This window comes from Copadichromis virginalis, linkage group LG16 (genome assembly GCF_057382275.1).
Source record: "Copadichromis virginalis isolate Kocher_CV1m ecotype Utaka linkage group LG16, C_Virginalis_male_GT1.1, whole genome shotgun sequence".
Taxonomy (NCBI): domain Eukaryota; kingdom Metazoa; phylum Chordata; class Actinopteri; order Cichliformes; family Cichlidae; genus Copadichromis; species Copadichromis virginalis.
In genome coordinates, this window is record NC_140633.1 from 10,950,840 (window position 1) to 10,967,678 (window position 16,839).

The 16,839-nt window shown below is 39.6% G+C and overlaps 2 protein-coding genes across 2 annotated transcripts in view; both read left to right on the plus strand.

Annotated features, from left to right (window-relative positions):
* Positions 1-16,839, plus strand: part of LOC146690274 (uncharacterized) — a 300,316-nt gene that overhangs the window by 261,937 nt on the left and 21,540 nt on the right. The gene's annotated exons all lie outside the window — the stretch shown is intronic.
* The window catches only part of tbx15 (T-box transcription factor 15), a 33,738-nt gene that overhangs the window by 10,176 nt on the left and 6,723 nt on the right, over positions 1-16,839 (plus strand). Inside the window, exons 4-6 of the mRNA XM_085435300.1 lie at positions 6,808-6,979; positions 12,324-12,491; positions 12,731-12,795. Of these exons, the coding sequence (XP_085291426.1) occupies positions 6,808-6,979; positions 12,324-12,491; positions 12,731-12,795 (405 nt within the window). The remainder of the gene's footprint in view (positions 1-6,807; positions 6,980-12,323; positions 12,492-12,730; positions 12,796-16,839) is intronic.

Here is a 16,839-nt window from a genome sequence, read left to right on the forward strand (position 1 = left end):
GATTCTCAAAACGCTGGATGGAGCGTAAACATTTTGACCTAGTTGGATTGTTCTCATCTTCCTACCATTTCTCATGTTGGTGTCGTACATAACAGGATTTGGATTAAACAAAGATATTGCAGCTTTTTTCCTGCTTCACATTTTTCAAAACGGCTACTTGAGGTGTTCTTGTCGTCTTCTTGGCCGAGCAGGAAAAAGTAGTTGCTCCCATCATTTGATTAAGGAGAGCATGTGTAGGAAGAAGGCTCGCATGTGATGAATCTCTCTGGATATGCAATAAGACTGATATCCAGGCAGACAGTATTGGCCCCTGAAGTCAGAGCCAGAGAGAGGAGATTGAAATGTATTCATCATCCCACTGGCCAAGCAGCAGAGCCAGAGTCTGCCTGCAAATAGGATAACACTCAGTATTCGAGTCTAATCAGGGAAACGGGTGGAAAAAATGAGGTCAAAATGGGAAAAATGCAACGCTGCACATCTACCTGCTGCTGCCGTAGCTGACCGTCCAAGTTTTCTAGGCTGGGGTTCACCTGCACATATTCTACACAGACCACGTCTGGTTTTATTCTTATTATTGCTAATACAGGCTGGAACTTTGTCCTGAAGCAATAATAAGGCAAATAACCCATGACCTACATACTTATCTCAATCACAAAGTTTTTTTCACAGATGCTGCTATTTGTGTTTCAAGTGATTTGGCAGTGGGTTCCCCTAAGCACTAAAAGCAATCACAGCAAAGCAGACAGAAAAATCTCATTTAGCAAAGGTGAGGTGTAATAACCTGAAAGGGTAAAAATGGCAAAAATCGATGTTTTATTACTGCGACATGTCTAATCCTAAAGATAACACAAAATCCAACAATGACTTACTTTGATATTGCGTCTTCTCCCAGCACATTTGTTTCACTCGGTCTAACCATTGTTACGGAAAACTGAAAACTTAAGATCGAAACAAATGCAACCCTGTTCTAAAAAGGTTGGTGTGCTGTCATGTAATGTGAATAAAAACAGAATGCAAATCTTTATTTAAGTGAAACTAGCACCACAGCACCTATCAAATCTTTAAGATCTGAAGTTTTATACATTTTTTGGGGAAATGGGGAAAAACATGGATTAAATGATAGGTTATAGGTCCTGATTGCAGACAGGGCAGTTTAGAACCTGCACCCTTGTTTCCTGTGCTGTTGTCATATGTGCAGATTTAACTTCACCACAGACACTTCTTTAGATTCCGTGAAGTTGTTTAAAACTGAACTTCAGTTGCTGAACAATTGATCCAAACAGTCTGTCACAGAGTGGCGAAGCTTTTTTCTTACATTTTAACCTCTCTGCGATGCTCTTTTCATACTTAGTGATGTTTATAATGCAACTATTTAGCCGTGAGCTATACGATGAAGTGCTTTTAAGCATTAAACACATTTTCCATTTCTCTCCTGCTCTGTTGCTGCAGTTTTTTTTTATTGCGCTTGTTGCATCATCATAATCAATATTCAAAATTCAGAAGAAAAAATGGAACCTGTCTTATGTTTGATAATAATAATACTTTTCCTTCTTTAGCTATAGTTTAAGAAAATATTCATGTTAGTTCTTATAATCCAAAAGTTATGGTTGACATCTTCAGTTTAAATTGGAAGTGTGTTTTTAACTTGCAGCGTGGATTTAATTTCAGATGTTTAAACAATGTTTTTCAATGATGAGAAAACATAAACAGCTCTTTATTTTTTTTTCTTTTGTCTGGATAGATAAATTGATATAGCGCTCAAGCACTTTAAAAACATATATGTATTAATAATGATCAAATTGACTGACTTAGTGGCAACATAATTGCGTGTGTGTGGTAGATCTGAGTGTATCGGCAGTGTTTTACAGGGCATATTTTTAAAGCAGATAGTTTTGTTGCACGAAAGATGATTGCAGCGAGCTAGTTTGTTTTCGTGTGAGAGTGACTATTTGTTCAAAAGCTGAGTGCACCACAAATAGATCCCCTCTCTTTCTGCAAAACAAAACCATGTCATTCCCTGCAGAGAATCTCCACTCCCCCCACGACCACTCAAACTCAATTAAAATTCATTCATCAGGAAGAAATAAAAGTCTGCATAAAAGACAAATTAGCAAATTAAAATAAAGTGACTTCTGCAATCAGTGCATTTTATTTGACCTCCCTGCACCCTTCATTTCATTTCATTGTTTAATAATGTAAAGTTTTCCACCAGAGCGTATAGCAGACGTTCTGCCCTGCCGCCTCTCCTTGCTCTCCCACCAGCGAACCAAGACATGGAGGATTTTTAGAGGCCAGAAGATCTTGTAAAATTAAATAGGATTTTCTTCCTGGCTGGGGAATTTACCACAGGGCTTTGCAAACTGAGCTGGGAGCTGTCACTGGTGTGTCTCAGAGTCCCAGGGAGTTTGGGGTCTGGAAATAAGGTCTTTATTGGAATCGACTTGCTTTACTTGGGCTCACTGCCCCTGCTTAGGAACGTCTCATTGGTACCACGCTCATTAAATCTCCATATATTACACTTCTTTTATGTGGACAGTCATTTGGTTCGTTCTGAGTTAAGGCCATTGAGCGTGGGGTCTGTCTGGCTCCTCAAGCATACCTCATTGCTTCGAGTGTGTGGCAGTGCACGTTGCAGTTTTGCTTTAACATGCGCAGGTTCCTGCACAGAAATGGGAAAATGGATCAAACAGCCACCAACATATTCGCAGACATCTACAGGGATAAAAGACAGATGTATGCAAAAATAATTACGTTACTTTAGTCATGGGGTCAATCATAGTTTCCCAACCCTATAAACTAATCCCATCTTAATTTTAAAAATGCTGTAAATGTACGTTGACTGGAAAATTGACTGTCCTTAACTTTCTTTAAACAAATGTTTATTTGCTTCTATTAGCAAATATTCTGTTAGGATTGTGTTTGGTTCTTTTGTGTTGAAGCAGGAAAACACACACGTAGAAAAGGCACAGAAACAGCCAAAGATAGACAGTAATTCCTCCAACCAGGGTTCACCAACTATATCTTAAACATAGTCTCCATTGAAAAGTCAAGTTGTAAAAGTAAATCAACCTTCTTGACTGTTGTTTGATCTTCATAAGTATAGAAATAAAAGAACCCATATGATACTCAGAAACAATTAAAAGAGCAACAGCACACACACACACACACACACACACACACACACACACACACACACACACACACACACACACACACACACACACACACACACACACCCAAAGAGCCTTGTCAGATTTGCATGCACAGCCGCCGTTCATTCCTCAAAACTCATCTGATCGTTCAAAGCCAGATTCATGTAATCACATCAATTCCAGACATTCTTTTTCTTTATGGCAGTTTGTGAGGACCTTAGATCTTTGTATATAAATAGAAACACACATATAAAAATGAGTGAAGCCTAACATTAAGGAATGCGTACTCAAAGGGGAAACACGCCTCATTGGGCCTTCAGTCTGACATACTTATGAGGACCACTTTGACATCAGCCTTAACCGGTACCTCATCTGAACCCTAAGCCCACTTTCAGCTTTGAATAATCCCAGTATTTTTCTTATAAACAGTAACCCTGCTTCACGGGTCCTGTGAGAACTTACAAAATAACTTCGCAGGGCAGTTTGGGCCTCCCAAGCATAGAAAATCAAGAGCACACGTGTATGCGTACGGAGAGCTGCTGGTCTTCTCTTACAAACTCAGAAGTCAACCCTGAATGGTAACTCAATAGCAATATTTACTCTGTCAGTACAGTAACTCAATATACTGTCCGGGCTTGGCAAGTGTGTAAATATGTGTTTTTATGTGCATGCCAGCCTCTGTAAGAGTATACGTGTGATGAGCTGGACAAACACACACACACGTGTATGCATACAGACACATACAGACTGACAACCATTTTTCCCTTCTTTTTTCTTGTGTGTTTTTCTATTTGTGTGTTTCAGTGTCCCAGTCTATATGACTGTGTTTGTGTGTCTGTGTGTGTGAGAGACAGAGAAAATTGAGAATTGGGCCAGGCGTTGCAGTTCACTTTTGTCAGCTGTATGGTTTGGTGCTGGCTGAGGGACGGAGTTCCCCTCCCCTCACCCCCATCTGCCCAGTAAGAGTGTCACATAAAGTCCGGTCTTTATTGATCGTGCCGGTGCCAGATGGCAGATTTATGGAAGATGAAAGCGAGGGACTAATCAGATTTCCAGTCCTGTTTGGGGCTAAAGTTTCCTCCTTTCTTAACACGTTCTCTACTACGCTGAGCATAACCCTAAACAGCAGTCCAAACAGGAAATTACAGAAACGCCTGGCATCCTTTGTGGGTCTGCATATGCATGTGTGTTTGTGTTAAGGTCAAAAGTCAGGGCCATGTGTGGAGGTGATATTAGATAACACGGTAGTCAAATAGGGATTTCTGTTAACTGTACCAAATCTCTGCATTTAATAGCAAGCAAAGACATTTTAATAAATACCTTTTATACATGTTATATTTTAACTGATATTTACAATCGGGAAGAAGATGTATTTGTTATAAAGTTTCAGTGTGGGAGTATATATGTTATCATTCATGATAACAAACAACCAGAGAATTATTACCAACCGATATTTTATTCAATTTTGGTGGAGACCAAAAATGGAGCAAAAATAAGAGAAAAAAAGGAAGATACATATTATATTATTATTACACCTGTTCAGGTCAAAACACCAGGTAAAAACATGTCATAACAGTGATCAGGAGTGGGGAGAAATCTCATGTAAACTCCTGTTTTGGTGCGTGGGAAATCCACAAAGAACGAATCCATCATAGATTAATGAATGATGAAATGGATTGGAATAATGAGTGTAAAAACCCCCCAGAATCAAATTGGCTTAATATGGCATCTCATCATGTGGTTTCTGCAAACTGTGCAGAAACATTCAGCTTCGTCATGGTTTGCTGAAAACTGGATTCCTGTGATGATTACGCTGTTTATGGTGTAACAAACAGGGGAGAGAGAGGAAGAAATACCAATGAAAACTTTGGCTTGTGTGGTTGTGGAGTGCATTAGACACGAGGCTGTTAACAAAGACCATTTGCAGATGCAGCCTGCAGTTCAGTCGGTGTCTGTGTGTGCGTATGCGTCTTCACTCCTCAAGTCCAAGCCACTTAAGAAAACATATTAAGTAAGCTGAATGACTTTTTACTAGTCCAGCATTGAAAACGTTCTTGTGAGGATTTTTAAGAGTTTGTTTGCTAAAAATGCACACATCAGTGTACCCAGCACACGGGCCTTCCCAGGCTTTTCAATGCTGTGATGTGTGCGAGCTGTTGGAGTGTCATAGGCATATGTAAGGGGTCATGGCTAAATGCTCCAGCTTGTAGCAATGCAAAAACGGGACTCTCAATCCTAACTTTCTTTGGACTTAATCTTACTGGCTAAGCTTCATTCTTTTTAAACATGCAAGGCTCCTAAAAGCAAAAGTTAAAAAACAACAATGCAGCGCAAAGTGAAAAACACAAAGCTCCCAAACAGAGCACGAACCACTCCTCCTGTCTGACAAACATTTACTTACAAATGTAATATAGCATACTGACTTTAGCTCCAATATGGTGGCCAGAGGGTGTGTTTGCCAGCATTCCCAAAAACACCCCCTATATGCTTTTTCAAATGCTCACAAAGAGGCCGAGTTGGTATATTCTTTTTATTTTTGGTCTTGGACATAAATGTGTGGTAAAACGGGGTGGTGCAGCCCTTCAAGGCAATAACAAAAGGACCAAATGAGAGTTTTGTCCATGTTTCAGGGGTGAGTGATGACTTTGGCAGAGACGCTGCAGATAAAACACTTTCAAGTGAGCGCAGGGCCAGAACTAAAAGCAAACAGCTGTGCTTCCCACTCTCTCTCCCGCACTCACTCTCAGCCACTCTCGGCGCTTCACTCCTATCTCTCCTTCACCTTTCCGTCTGCTGATTTCATCTCCCTCATTGTGTCCGTCTCTCCCGAAGGCCGCCCGTCTCGTCTCCACGCATTTTAATTCCCCCTCATTGTTTCTTGCATTATTCCCTTGTTTTCCATCGCACTCATTCCTTTCTTTGTCCTTTCCTGTTTTTTTAATCAGCGCACACAGAGTTAACTTGTGGCTTGTCATTTCTTTTTAAAATGAGGGTAAAAGTCAGTTACTTTTGTCACATTTTTTTCTTTCTCTCTCGCTTTCTTCTCCCTCTCTCCCTGCTGTTTAATGGGTGGGTCGCCCCATTGTACCCAAACTCACACACAACATCGTCAAATATTACGGCTTTGCTTAATTGAAACTATGCAGCAGAGCGTGCGACTGCATATGGAATATTTTATGTTGCGCTTGTTAGAAATTTCAAGGGCAATGAAGAAACAGCAGATGAGTTTTTTAACAGCCGGTGTTGTGGCAACGTGGCCGAGTGTTTGGAGTTTGTTTTCCAGCGAAGCGAAAAAAGAAAATCACTCCAGCTTATTTGAAATCCAAACAGGCTTTATAATAACCCCTCTAACCCTCAAATAACCTCAAATGAGTTTTCAAAACAGTGAAGTGGGGAGGGAATACTAGTCATGGACTAACTTTCTGGGGAACATGATTAAGAAATCAAAGCAGAAGAAGTCTCAGTGAAGAGACATAGAAAAAAACAAGTTTACAATAACATTTAGAGTTACTCGATTTAAACATGCACAGGTCTTCTAGAACATGCAATGTCAAATGAAACCTTTGTATTTCTAGCATAAGCTCAGACTCATCCTCGTGTATCCGTTTGTGTGCGCCAGCGTTGCTTAAACCAGGTTTCCCACTGTGTTTTCTAGGTATGTGTACCACAGCTCCAAGTGGATGGTGGCGGGAAACGCAGACTCTCCGGTTCCTCCGCGGGTCTACATCCACCCAGATTCTTTGGCCTCAGGGGACACGTGGATGAGGCAGGTGGTCAGCTTTGACAAGCTCAAACTCACCAACAACGAGCTGGATGACCAGGGGCATGTAAGCACAAGACTTTTCTCTGCTACTAAGTTAACAACAACAACAAAACATCTGTTATGGCACTTTTGAGTCTGGATGTTTCATCACTTCCACTTTGATGTCTGGTCAAATCTACCCCCTCCACAATTGTAGTGTGAAATAAGCAAATTCTTCCTGTGTCTGGAATTTATAACAAAGCTGATCAACTGCACATTTCTTCATGGCTGACTGATTTGTAACTTTAAAAAATACAAGTTCTACAAGTTCTTTTAATAAGATGATTTTTTTGTATTGACTTAACAGTGAAAACACATGAAGAGTAGAACTTACTTACAAAACACTAGATCAGTCATGCTCACCTCCTCTCTTGCTAGTCCATGTGCAATAATTTCGATGTTTCCCAAATAATGTAAAGTAGTACAAGCATATTTACAACAATGCCATGAAATGAGAACTTTAAATCATGCAGTGTAAAATGTTAATGGTTTAATTTTAAGCTCACTTCCTTAAACTGCTGCTGAAGGGCCCATGTGCAACTTTAAGGCCACTGGACCCAAAGGCCAATCAAATGTGAATAAATGGTGCTACGCAGCTAAATAATCTGAATACGAAGCAGATTATTTGTCAACACTACGTTTTTAAAATTTGCAAATAAAAGTTTTGGAATCGTCGTTTATGTTCGTCGTTATATCTTAGAACAAAATCTAGAAATATTTTAAATAAAAGCTGAAGCAGCAGTGTGGATAAAACTTTGGACCACAATGACATACAAAAACAGAGTGACCTATCTGAGCTGCATTTGGTTTAAATGTTCAAGCTGTGATTTATACACATGCACTCGGTGCACTCCTGGAGCTGTGTGGCAGCTTGTGGATGGAAATGTTTTGAAGTGTTTTCTTGAAATGAAAGTTGACACGTTTCTTTGTAGAATTTGTGCTTTCGGGACTCACAGAGCCGTGAGACTTGTTCACAATCGAACCAGATATAGTGCATTCACGCTCAGGCCGCCCCCTTTTTCGAAGGATGGGCTGCTCTGAGTTCATTTAGAGGATTAAAGTGGAAAGATATTAAAAGTTTCCTTGTTTGAATATATCATTTTCCTTTCCTTGGGGGATTTTGTTAAGGTCATTTAAATGATTGAATTTGATTTGTAGTACGCTCCAGCAGCCACATCACTGTGCTAAATTTTAAGTCTGACCACAGTCTCTCTGATTTACTGCCCTGCTTGTATCCAGTCAGTAACAGAGGTAGTTAGCTATAGTGAGCCTCTTATTGCTTCTTGGCTGCTTAAAATATGTTATCCGGGCTTCATAGGTGAAATATTTAAAGCAAAAAAGCAAAAACTTTGACCATAATTTGTCTGATTTATTGCCCTCCTTATATATAATCAGCAAGTGGCCAGCAAGCTAAAATCAGTCCTGTATTTCCACTTGATTCCTCCTCTTATGGTAGAAATGAGTTTCATGTGAACGGAATTATAGTGAAAGCTGTTAGTTTAATTGTCCTCTTATGCTTAGCCCTAGCTTAAAAAAAATGGCCAAATATAATACAGATAATATGAAAACTACCTAAGGTTGTTTGTGTAGCAGCACTGCTACCTATGACGTCAGCAGTCGCCAGCAGCAGACGTTGCATAAACACTGAGTGGTTTGTTGGAGTAGAGTTCGAACGTTACTTTTTTCTTATCAACACTGATGGAGGAAACAAGTCAATCAAAAGTTAAGTTTATTCTAAATTCAGCAACCTGTTTGATGTATAAATATCAACCTGTTTGCTAACATGCTAGCCACAGCCGCCATAAAAGTCTGTCATCTCGAGTCTGCATGAACTCCATGTGCTTTTAGAAACTAAAGGAGAGCTGGTGCTAAGAGAGGAAGGATGACACAGTGTCTGTCTGAGAGATCAGAGTTTCTGTTGCTACAAATCAACTTTGTTACTGAGAAAAAAGATCATACAGTTTTTATAGAAGCCTTGTAGTGACACCGCCATGACAGAGATGTCTCCTGCTCTGTGACAAAATGGCGGGTTCCACATTTGTGCAGCGCACTGCGTGGGCACGGCAGGTTGCTGCTCTGCAGATGATCACATCAGCTCAGTGGTGACAAAAGTAACAACATCTGGGCGTCAGCGCGCGACGATTCGCTTGCAGGGCTTCTTCAGAGTGACGGGAGGTTGTCTTTCCTTTCCTGCTGCTCGGCTTTAGGGTCTTTGTTTCCCTGGAGGGTCTTTAGAGGCCAAAGAAAATTAATTTCGGAGCTTCCTGTGTGGGAAACCTCACCACGTCTCACTCATCCTCCTGACTTGTGGTGTCGTGAAATGTCTGCCTCATCACAAACAGAAACCATACGTGTCATGAATCATCAGGTGTCACAACAGAAGCAGTCTGTGAGCAAAATCAATATTTTTGCACGTCTCTCCGAGCGCATTATCAGAGCAGCGTTGCCATTTTACAATAAAAACTTGATCCATTCACAGCACTTGTCAGCAGATATGAGGTGATCTCACCTGTGTAAAGCTAAACAATCAAAAATCTGAATTAAAAGTAAAGCGCAGACAGCGCTGGAAGTCCACCTCGAGATATTTAGAGACAGGGGTTAAATATGGAGCACATATACAAAACATTATCAGCTTAAACAACATGATTTATTGTTGACTGCATGACTTTAGATACTCTTTTAACCTGCAGCGCTCCATCATTCATTAAGGATAAAATTCATCCCATCATTCTGTTTTGGTCGAGTATGAAAGAAATGCCCAGGTTGCTCAATTCAAAATAACACAGCAATAATATAAAAACACATTAACTTAATCATGTCATTAACTTTATTGTTTTTCATATTATGTTGTTTATTTTTTGTAAATTATTATTTTACAATGAATTTCTTTATGTTAACATAACCGTAAAATAAATGACATGAAATAAAATGGACAAGAATTTCTTGTGGAATTTAAAATAATCTAAAGTGACATCAAATCCAGCAGGAACTTATACTCCACCAGTAACTGTGCTCCACTATATATACTTTAAATAATCTAAGCTTATAAAAGTTTATTTTATACATTCATACAGTTTCGTGCTATCTTGATGATGATTATGTTGAAAAATAAAGTTAAAAATAAATTCACAATATAATATTCTTATAATATAAATCATTTTACATAATAATGCTATTCTATAGAAAATCTGAACATAAAAATATTAGCAGTAATGATATCAACCAAATTACTGTAACTTTTTGTTTTACCTTTTTTTATTTGGCAAACTAATTACATTTTTTTAAAGTGTGTGTTGTTTGAGTTGGTAAGAGATTACAAACAAGTGCACTTTTTAAACTATGTTATTGTACGTGCATTACTAATGCATTCACATTTTATTTGTATTTTTAAACTGCAGTTATTATCAACATGCAATTAATTTGCAAGTATTTTTGCAAGACTGTTGAATGTTAGTCAAAGCAACAGTGTAACTGTTTTATATCAAGATTGCACTTTGCTTTTTTTGCTTTTATTTTTCAAATGCGGTGAAAACTCTCCGTCCAGCAGTTTTGTGTCATTTGCACACGGGGGAAACCGTGCCGCAAGCTAAAAGCTTCTCTTACCTCAGTGCCTGCATGGACTCATTACCCTCAGTCTGCATTCTTATAGCTTCAAATCTGCCTCATGCTGTCCCTCTCTCACTGTTCTATGGGAAAACCTAATAAAATGCTAAAGCAGACTCGACTAGCCAAAACATTTTTTGTTACTTCTGTTTTGTTCTTTGTTAATGATCCATTGCATGGTAACGTATCAATGCTGCTGTGTGAAACCGTTCAAAATGCCACAGAAGATGTTTCTACAGTCTGCTTTGAGGCCTTTGCCCCTTTTTCTTTTATACTGAGTAAAAGACCTTCCAGAGACACAGCTGACTCATATACAGTCAGTGAATCCTCGACCGTTTTCACAGCTGAAATCACAGGCTTGCTTTGATTACTAATTGTTTATGGTCATTAAAGTGTTTTAACTATGTTTTTAAAAAAATCAATTAAAGCCAAATGTGCCTTAGACATTGAACGGGATCTAACTTGGTGGACATGCACGCGACATCTGTTATGTGCATGTGTTGGTGTCCCTGGTGTGAATGTCCAGATTATTTTCAAAGGGGGTCCAAAGAACGTCATTACCTACCACGGAAATGAAAACACCACTTATTAAACAATTGTATTTGAGCGTGAACAACTGTCAGCTGATGTCCTCTGGCTGCTCCTTGAGTCATTTGTTCTGAGTTCAGCGAGTCAAAGTGTGACTTTGAACCACAAGATAGTTGTTTCATTATTTTAACTTTTTTTTTCTTTTTGATAATTTACATTTTATTTAAAGTCTGTAAATAACCTGAAAATACGACTGGATTTTGCTCGGGCGCTTATGGCTGGAGTGGCAGACAATATGAATTGAAACTTTAGAATTTCACATTCTGTCAAATTGATTTGATATCACTATATTTAAACATTAAAATCTCCAAGATCATTTTTTTTTCACAGCTCTGTTTTATCAATTGAAACAAACGTAGTCTGAAAACAACCCACAAAATGTGAAAGTATTTTTTCCATGGTGCAAAACTTATGCCTGGACGTGCTGCCTGGAGACCGTTCCTCTGACCACCCGGGTAAAGATACACCACAGCACCCGCCCACGCAGTTTGATTGGCAGGTCATCACTGGGCAGAGCATGCCAAAACACCACAAAAATGAATACCGAGCAACACAGATGGAGACATGTCTTTAAAATGAGGATTGCAGATCAGCACATGCGTCTCCACGCAGATGCCCAGTCATGATTCGTGTGCGTGTAGTGTGTGTGATTTGAGGTCTGGAACACTGAATGTAATGTTTTTGATATTCAGAGGTGTTTTCCCCCTGCGGCTCTAGTTTGAAATGACCCCCTCTGTTGTAACAGAGTGCTGAGGTGGTGGGGGGGTTGTGGGTGTTTGGCTCTGGGGAGGTTTTCTCACTCTCAGATTAATCAGGAGCAGACTGAAAGCCTGAGGCGAGGTTGGGGCCGACACTGTCTGACGCCTCCGCTCTGCTGTGAAATAATGTGAAATAATCCTCAAGCCAGCGTCACTGCAGTGAGAACTTTGTTTCCGCTTAATGTCACGTAGCCCTGGTCGGGAATCAGTGCAGCTAATTGATGTTTACAAGAAAGCGTTTTTTTAGGACGGAGGTTTTATGTTGTATTTTGAGTGTTTTGTACATTTCAAGGCACCTATAATGCATTCACACACAGATTTGTAACTACCGAGATCATCCTTCACAGATTACGCACCCCTGCGTACATTCACACAAAATGACTGACTGCACTTCACTCTCTTCTTTTCTCATATTTACAGATCATCCTCCACTCCATGCACAAGTATCAGCCTCGTGTTCATGTCATCAGGAAGGACTTCAGCAGTGAACTGTCTCCAAACAAACCAGTGCCCAGTGGGGAAGGAGTTAAGACCTTCAGCTTCCCTGAGACAGTCTTTACCACAGTCACTGCTTATCAGAACCAGCAGGTATTCAGCTCTGACTTTATCACCATAGTAAAAACTGATTACAGGATATTACTTTAAAACAAAAAAAGAAATCAGACGTAATTTCAGAAGTGCTCTGAAATTACTCATCTCTGAAAAATCCCTTTATATAATCTGCTTTCTTAAAAATCCTCACATTTTATAGCGATGGCATTTTCTACTCAAGCATTTTTGAAAGTTTATAAATAAAATGTCTCTTTCTATGTTGTCCTTTTCTGCAGATTACCAGACTAAAGATTGACCGCAACCCATTTGCCAAAGGTTTCAGAGACTCTGGAAGAAACAGGTACATTGTTACAACATCATCCAGGCAATACACCCTCCTTAGGTGTCTTCAGTGCTTTGTCTCTGTTATCAGCCAAAGCAGTTATACTGAGTCTTAGCTGACACATGCAAAGAGATAAATAACAACCACGTGATTCAGATTCTCCAATCAATCTAACCTCTGTGTTGTTAGACTCTATGGGGGGTAAACAAAGAACCCCATGCTAATTGTTGCACTGTGTGACCTTTATTGTGGAAATAATCCTCTGAAGATAGCACACATGCAGCTGTTGCCCAGATCTGCAGTACAGACAGACACACTGATGCACAAGCGAGAGAAAACAACGTTTGTTCTCTTTTGCTTTCATTGTTTCATTCCTCTGATTTTCAGGTCTTAAACTAATAACCTGTACGTGCATAAACAGGTTGAAACTGGAAATCAATGTCAAACGCTGTCAAAACACTGAACAGATACTGATGTATGTATTTATTATGTATTTATTTATTTCCACTTTTTGATTTTATTAAGACTTAAAGCTAGGAGTTGTTTCTGCTTTGAAAGGTGTTGTGACAAAGGGTTGTAGCTAATGCCCGGTTATATCAATACTGATTCAAGTAAAGGCCCACCTATGTTTGTGTTGTTGGTGCCTTTCCAACAAATAATATTACTTGCTGGGATGTATAGACTGTCCAAGAAGTTTGTACTTAATCTTTGAGTAAATTTGAGTATTTTACTAGTCTGTTGCTTGGAACTGATATATGGTACCTGTGCGGCTTATTAACTGAGCTTAGCGGTAAACCTGCCTCTCCATCACCTCGTCCAAATATTGTTACTTCTGGCTCAATCACTAGTGGGTGCATGTTGCTGTTCCTAGAATATGGTTTGCTGCACTGTGACTAGCTAATGAACAAGTATCCATACATCTTTAATCTTAACTGTAAATATTTGCTTGTCTCTGACATCTGCTGTGAGCTGATTATTAGTTTTTCCACATTTTGTCAAAGGTACCAAGTTTTCATCTCTCTCACGGTCACCTTTAGCTTCAAAGTGGGCTGATTGTTTTTATTTTAGACATTTAGCTCCATAAAACCCCTAAAATTTCATCACTCACTTAAGACCTGCTTCAGACTGAAATAAAGCCATAAAATGTGATTGGAACAACGGCTACATGTAACTAAATTTAGGCCAGTTTAACCTAGACGTCTAGACATGCTTTGACCTGAAAATCACCATATCCGTGCTTACGGAATATTAACACTGTCTGTACTCGTGTTTTCTTTCTTTTTTAATCATGCCCACATTCCCACACGACCTATAAAGCAGTGAAGCCGGCCATTTAGTCGCTATGAATTACAACCAGAATTCCGTGAGATATGTTTGCTCTCCTCTTCCTGACACAAATCCAAACAAAAGGCAAATGAAACACAATACAAAAATGGTTTGACTCTTATTGTCGCACGGTAAAAGGTTGCACTGGGACATGTTGTCATTACTGTCTTGTTACTGTGTGATGTTAGCCAGAGACAGCAGTCTGACTCTGCACTGTGGAATACTTACTTCTACTTACTTTTCAAGCTAACTAATAACATTATTGATTATGTTGGATTTTATCCTGATGTTCTACATCACTGTTTACCTCTCCTTCTGCCTCTATCCCCCTCCTCTCGTCTCCTCCCCTCTTTTCTCTTGATTCGCCTTGTTGCACCCAGTCACTGAATCATCCTATATCTATAACATAGTGGAGGAGAGGAGGAAAGAGAAGGGGTCTCCACACATGAAAGCAGCCCCCTCATCTGGTCCGCATTATTGGCGCACAGATATTTGAGACATCTTTTTTCGTTTTTCAGACAATAGACCGTTTGATTTATGAACTGGCATTAGAATTTCATTGCAGAAAAGCTACAGATGAAAAGATAACAGAGCACAAGAGATTTGTCTTTAGAGAGAGAAAATGAATTGATCCTCACGTACTGCTCAGGATTCCTTCCCTTCACGCCCGTCTGGGATTTGTTTTGGTTCAGATTTGGCCAGGACACACTGAGATTTCAGACTGCTTCTGTTACCTTAAAAGCCCTCTCTCAGTCATTCTGAATTTCATGCTTTGTGTCGGAGCTGATTTCTTTTTTTTATTGCGTCATTCATGAATATTGTTAGCGAGCTGCAGCTCTGACCTTTGACCTTCATGCTGCTGTTTCAGAATAATTATGGTGATTTGGGAGTTTGGTCACACAGGATGAAGTTATTAGCTCAATATGAAATGTAACTGTAGATACGGCGTGTTTCCAGCTCACAGTCAGGTTTTAATCAAGAAAAAAACTGCAAATATTCAGTTCAATCAAACATAAACGTCTGATTATAATTACACTTTGGCAAATCTTGAATTATGAAGGTCAACCCAGTATTAGGGCATAAATGCAATAAATGATCATATATCATCATCATGATGATGATGATGATTATTATTATTATTATTATTAACTGCAACATTGCTAATACAAGAGATAGGGCCAAGGGCAGATGCTTCTGCATCCCCTGAATTATTTTCACAAGATTTCTCAACATTTTGATGATCAAATGATGATAAACGAAACCACAATTAGCAAAAACTGGTTAAAAAAAATTTCATTAGCATGATAATCATGATTTTTCTCTTGGTCAAAAGTTTGTCTATCAAGGAAAAATCCTGCAACACGACCACCTCTGACTAACATTATCATCGATTTGGATGCAGTTTCCGATGTGGCAGTGATTGGATGCTGGCATCAGCATCAGGTGCAGCTTGTTAGGTTAGTGGCTCCTGTGAGCAGTCAGTGGATGTTGTCTGAAGCAAATGCCGATGTGTGTTGGCAAAGCCAAGAAATTCCAGCTGCACGGACAGATCAGGCGGAGTCGTTCGTAATTTTATTATGTGCACATGCATCCTTGGTGGCTAATCATCATCATCATCATCATCAACTTTATTTATAAAGCACTTTAAAACAACCACAGCTGACACAAAGTGCTGTACATTGGAACTGTAAAATAAAATTACATGAGATATAAATAAAAAACAAATAAAAGAAGAGTGAAATCATTAATTAAATAACTACTGCATTAAAAAAGAAACTAAGTCTCACTGAGGTTAAAAGCCAAGGAATAAAAGTGGGTTTTAAGACGTGATTTAAAAGTGGACAGTGAAGGGGCCTCTCTAACATGCATGGGCAAATTATTCCATAATTTTGGAGCCACAATAGAGAAGGCCCTGTCCCCTCTGAGCTTCCTCCTGGATCTCGGTACCTCCAGGAGCAGCTGGTCAGCTGACCTGAGAGACCGACAGGGTATGTGGGGATGAAGAAGCTCAGAGAGGTAAGGCGGGGCAAGACTGTGTAGACATTTAAAAACAAACATAAGAATTTTAAAATTAACTCTAAAAGACACAGGCAGCCAGTGCAGAGAGGCCAGCACGGGGGTTATATGCTCTCTTTTTCGAGTTCCTGTTAGGAGTCGTGCAGCCGCATTTTGAACCAGCTGCAGACGTGAGAGCAATGACTGACTGACCCCCACATAAAGTGAGTTACAGTAGTCCAGGCGGGAAGAAATAAAAGCATGGATCACTGTTTCAAGGTGCTGCCTCGAAAGAAAAGATTTTAGTCTTGCCAGTCGCCTTAAATGATAAAAACTGGACTTCACCACTGCTCTGATTTGGTTGTCCAATTTAAAATCACTGTCCAACTTAAAACCAAGGTCAGTAACAACAGATTTAAAATAGACTTCCAGGGATCCTAAAACAACAGAGGAGGACTCACAGGGACCACTGGGTCCAAACACCAACACTTCTGTTTTCTTTTTATTAAAATTTAAAAAGTTTCGAGCCAACCAAGCTTTAATGTCATCTAGACATGTCAAGAGAGGTTTTATAGAGATGGCATCCTTGCGTTTTAGTGTCAAATAAATTTGGCAGTCATCGGCATAACAGTGAAATGAGATCCCATGCCTTCTAAGGATAGAACCCAGAGGCAGTAGATACAGAGAAAAGAGCAGTGGCCCTAAAATTGAGCCCTGTGGGACACCACATGACAGAGGAGC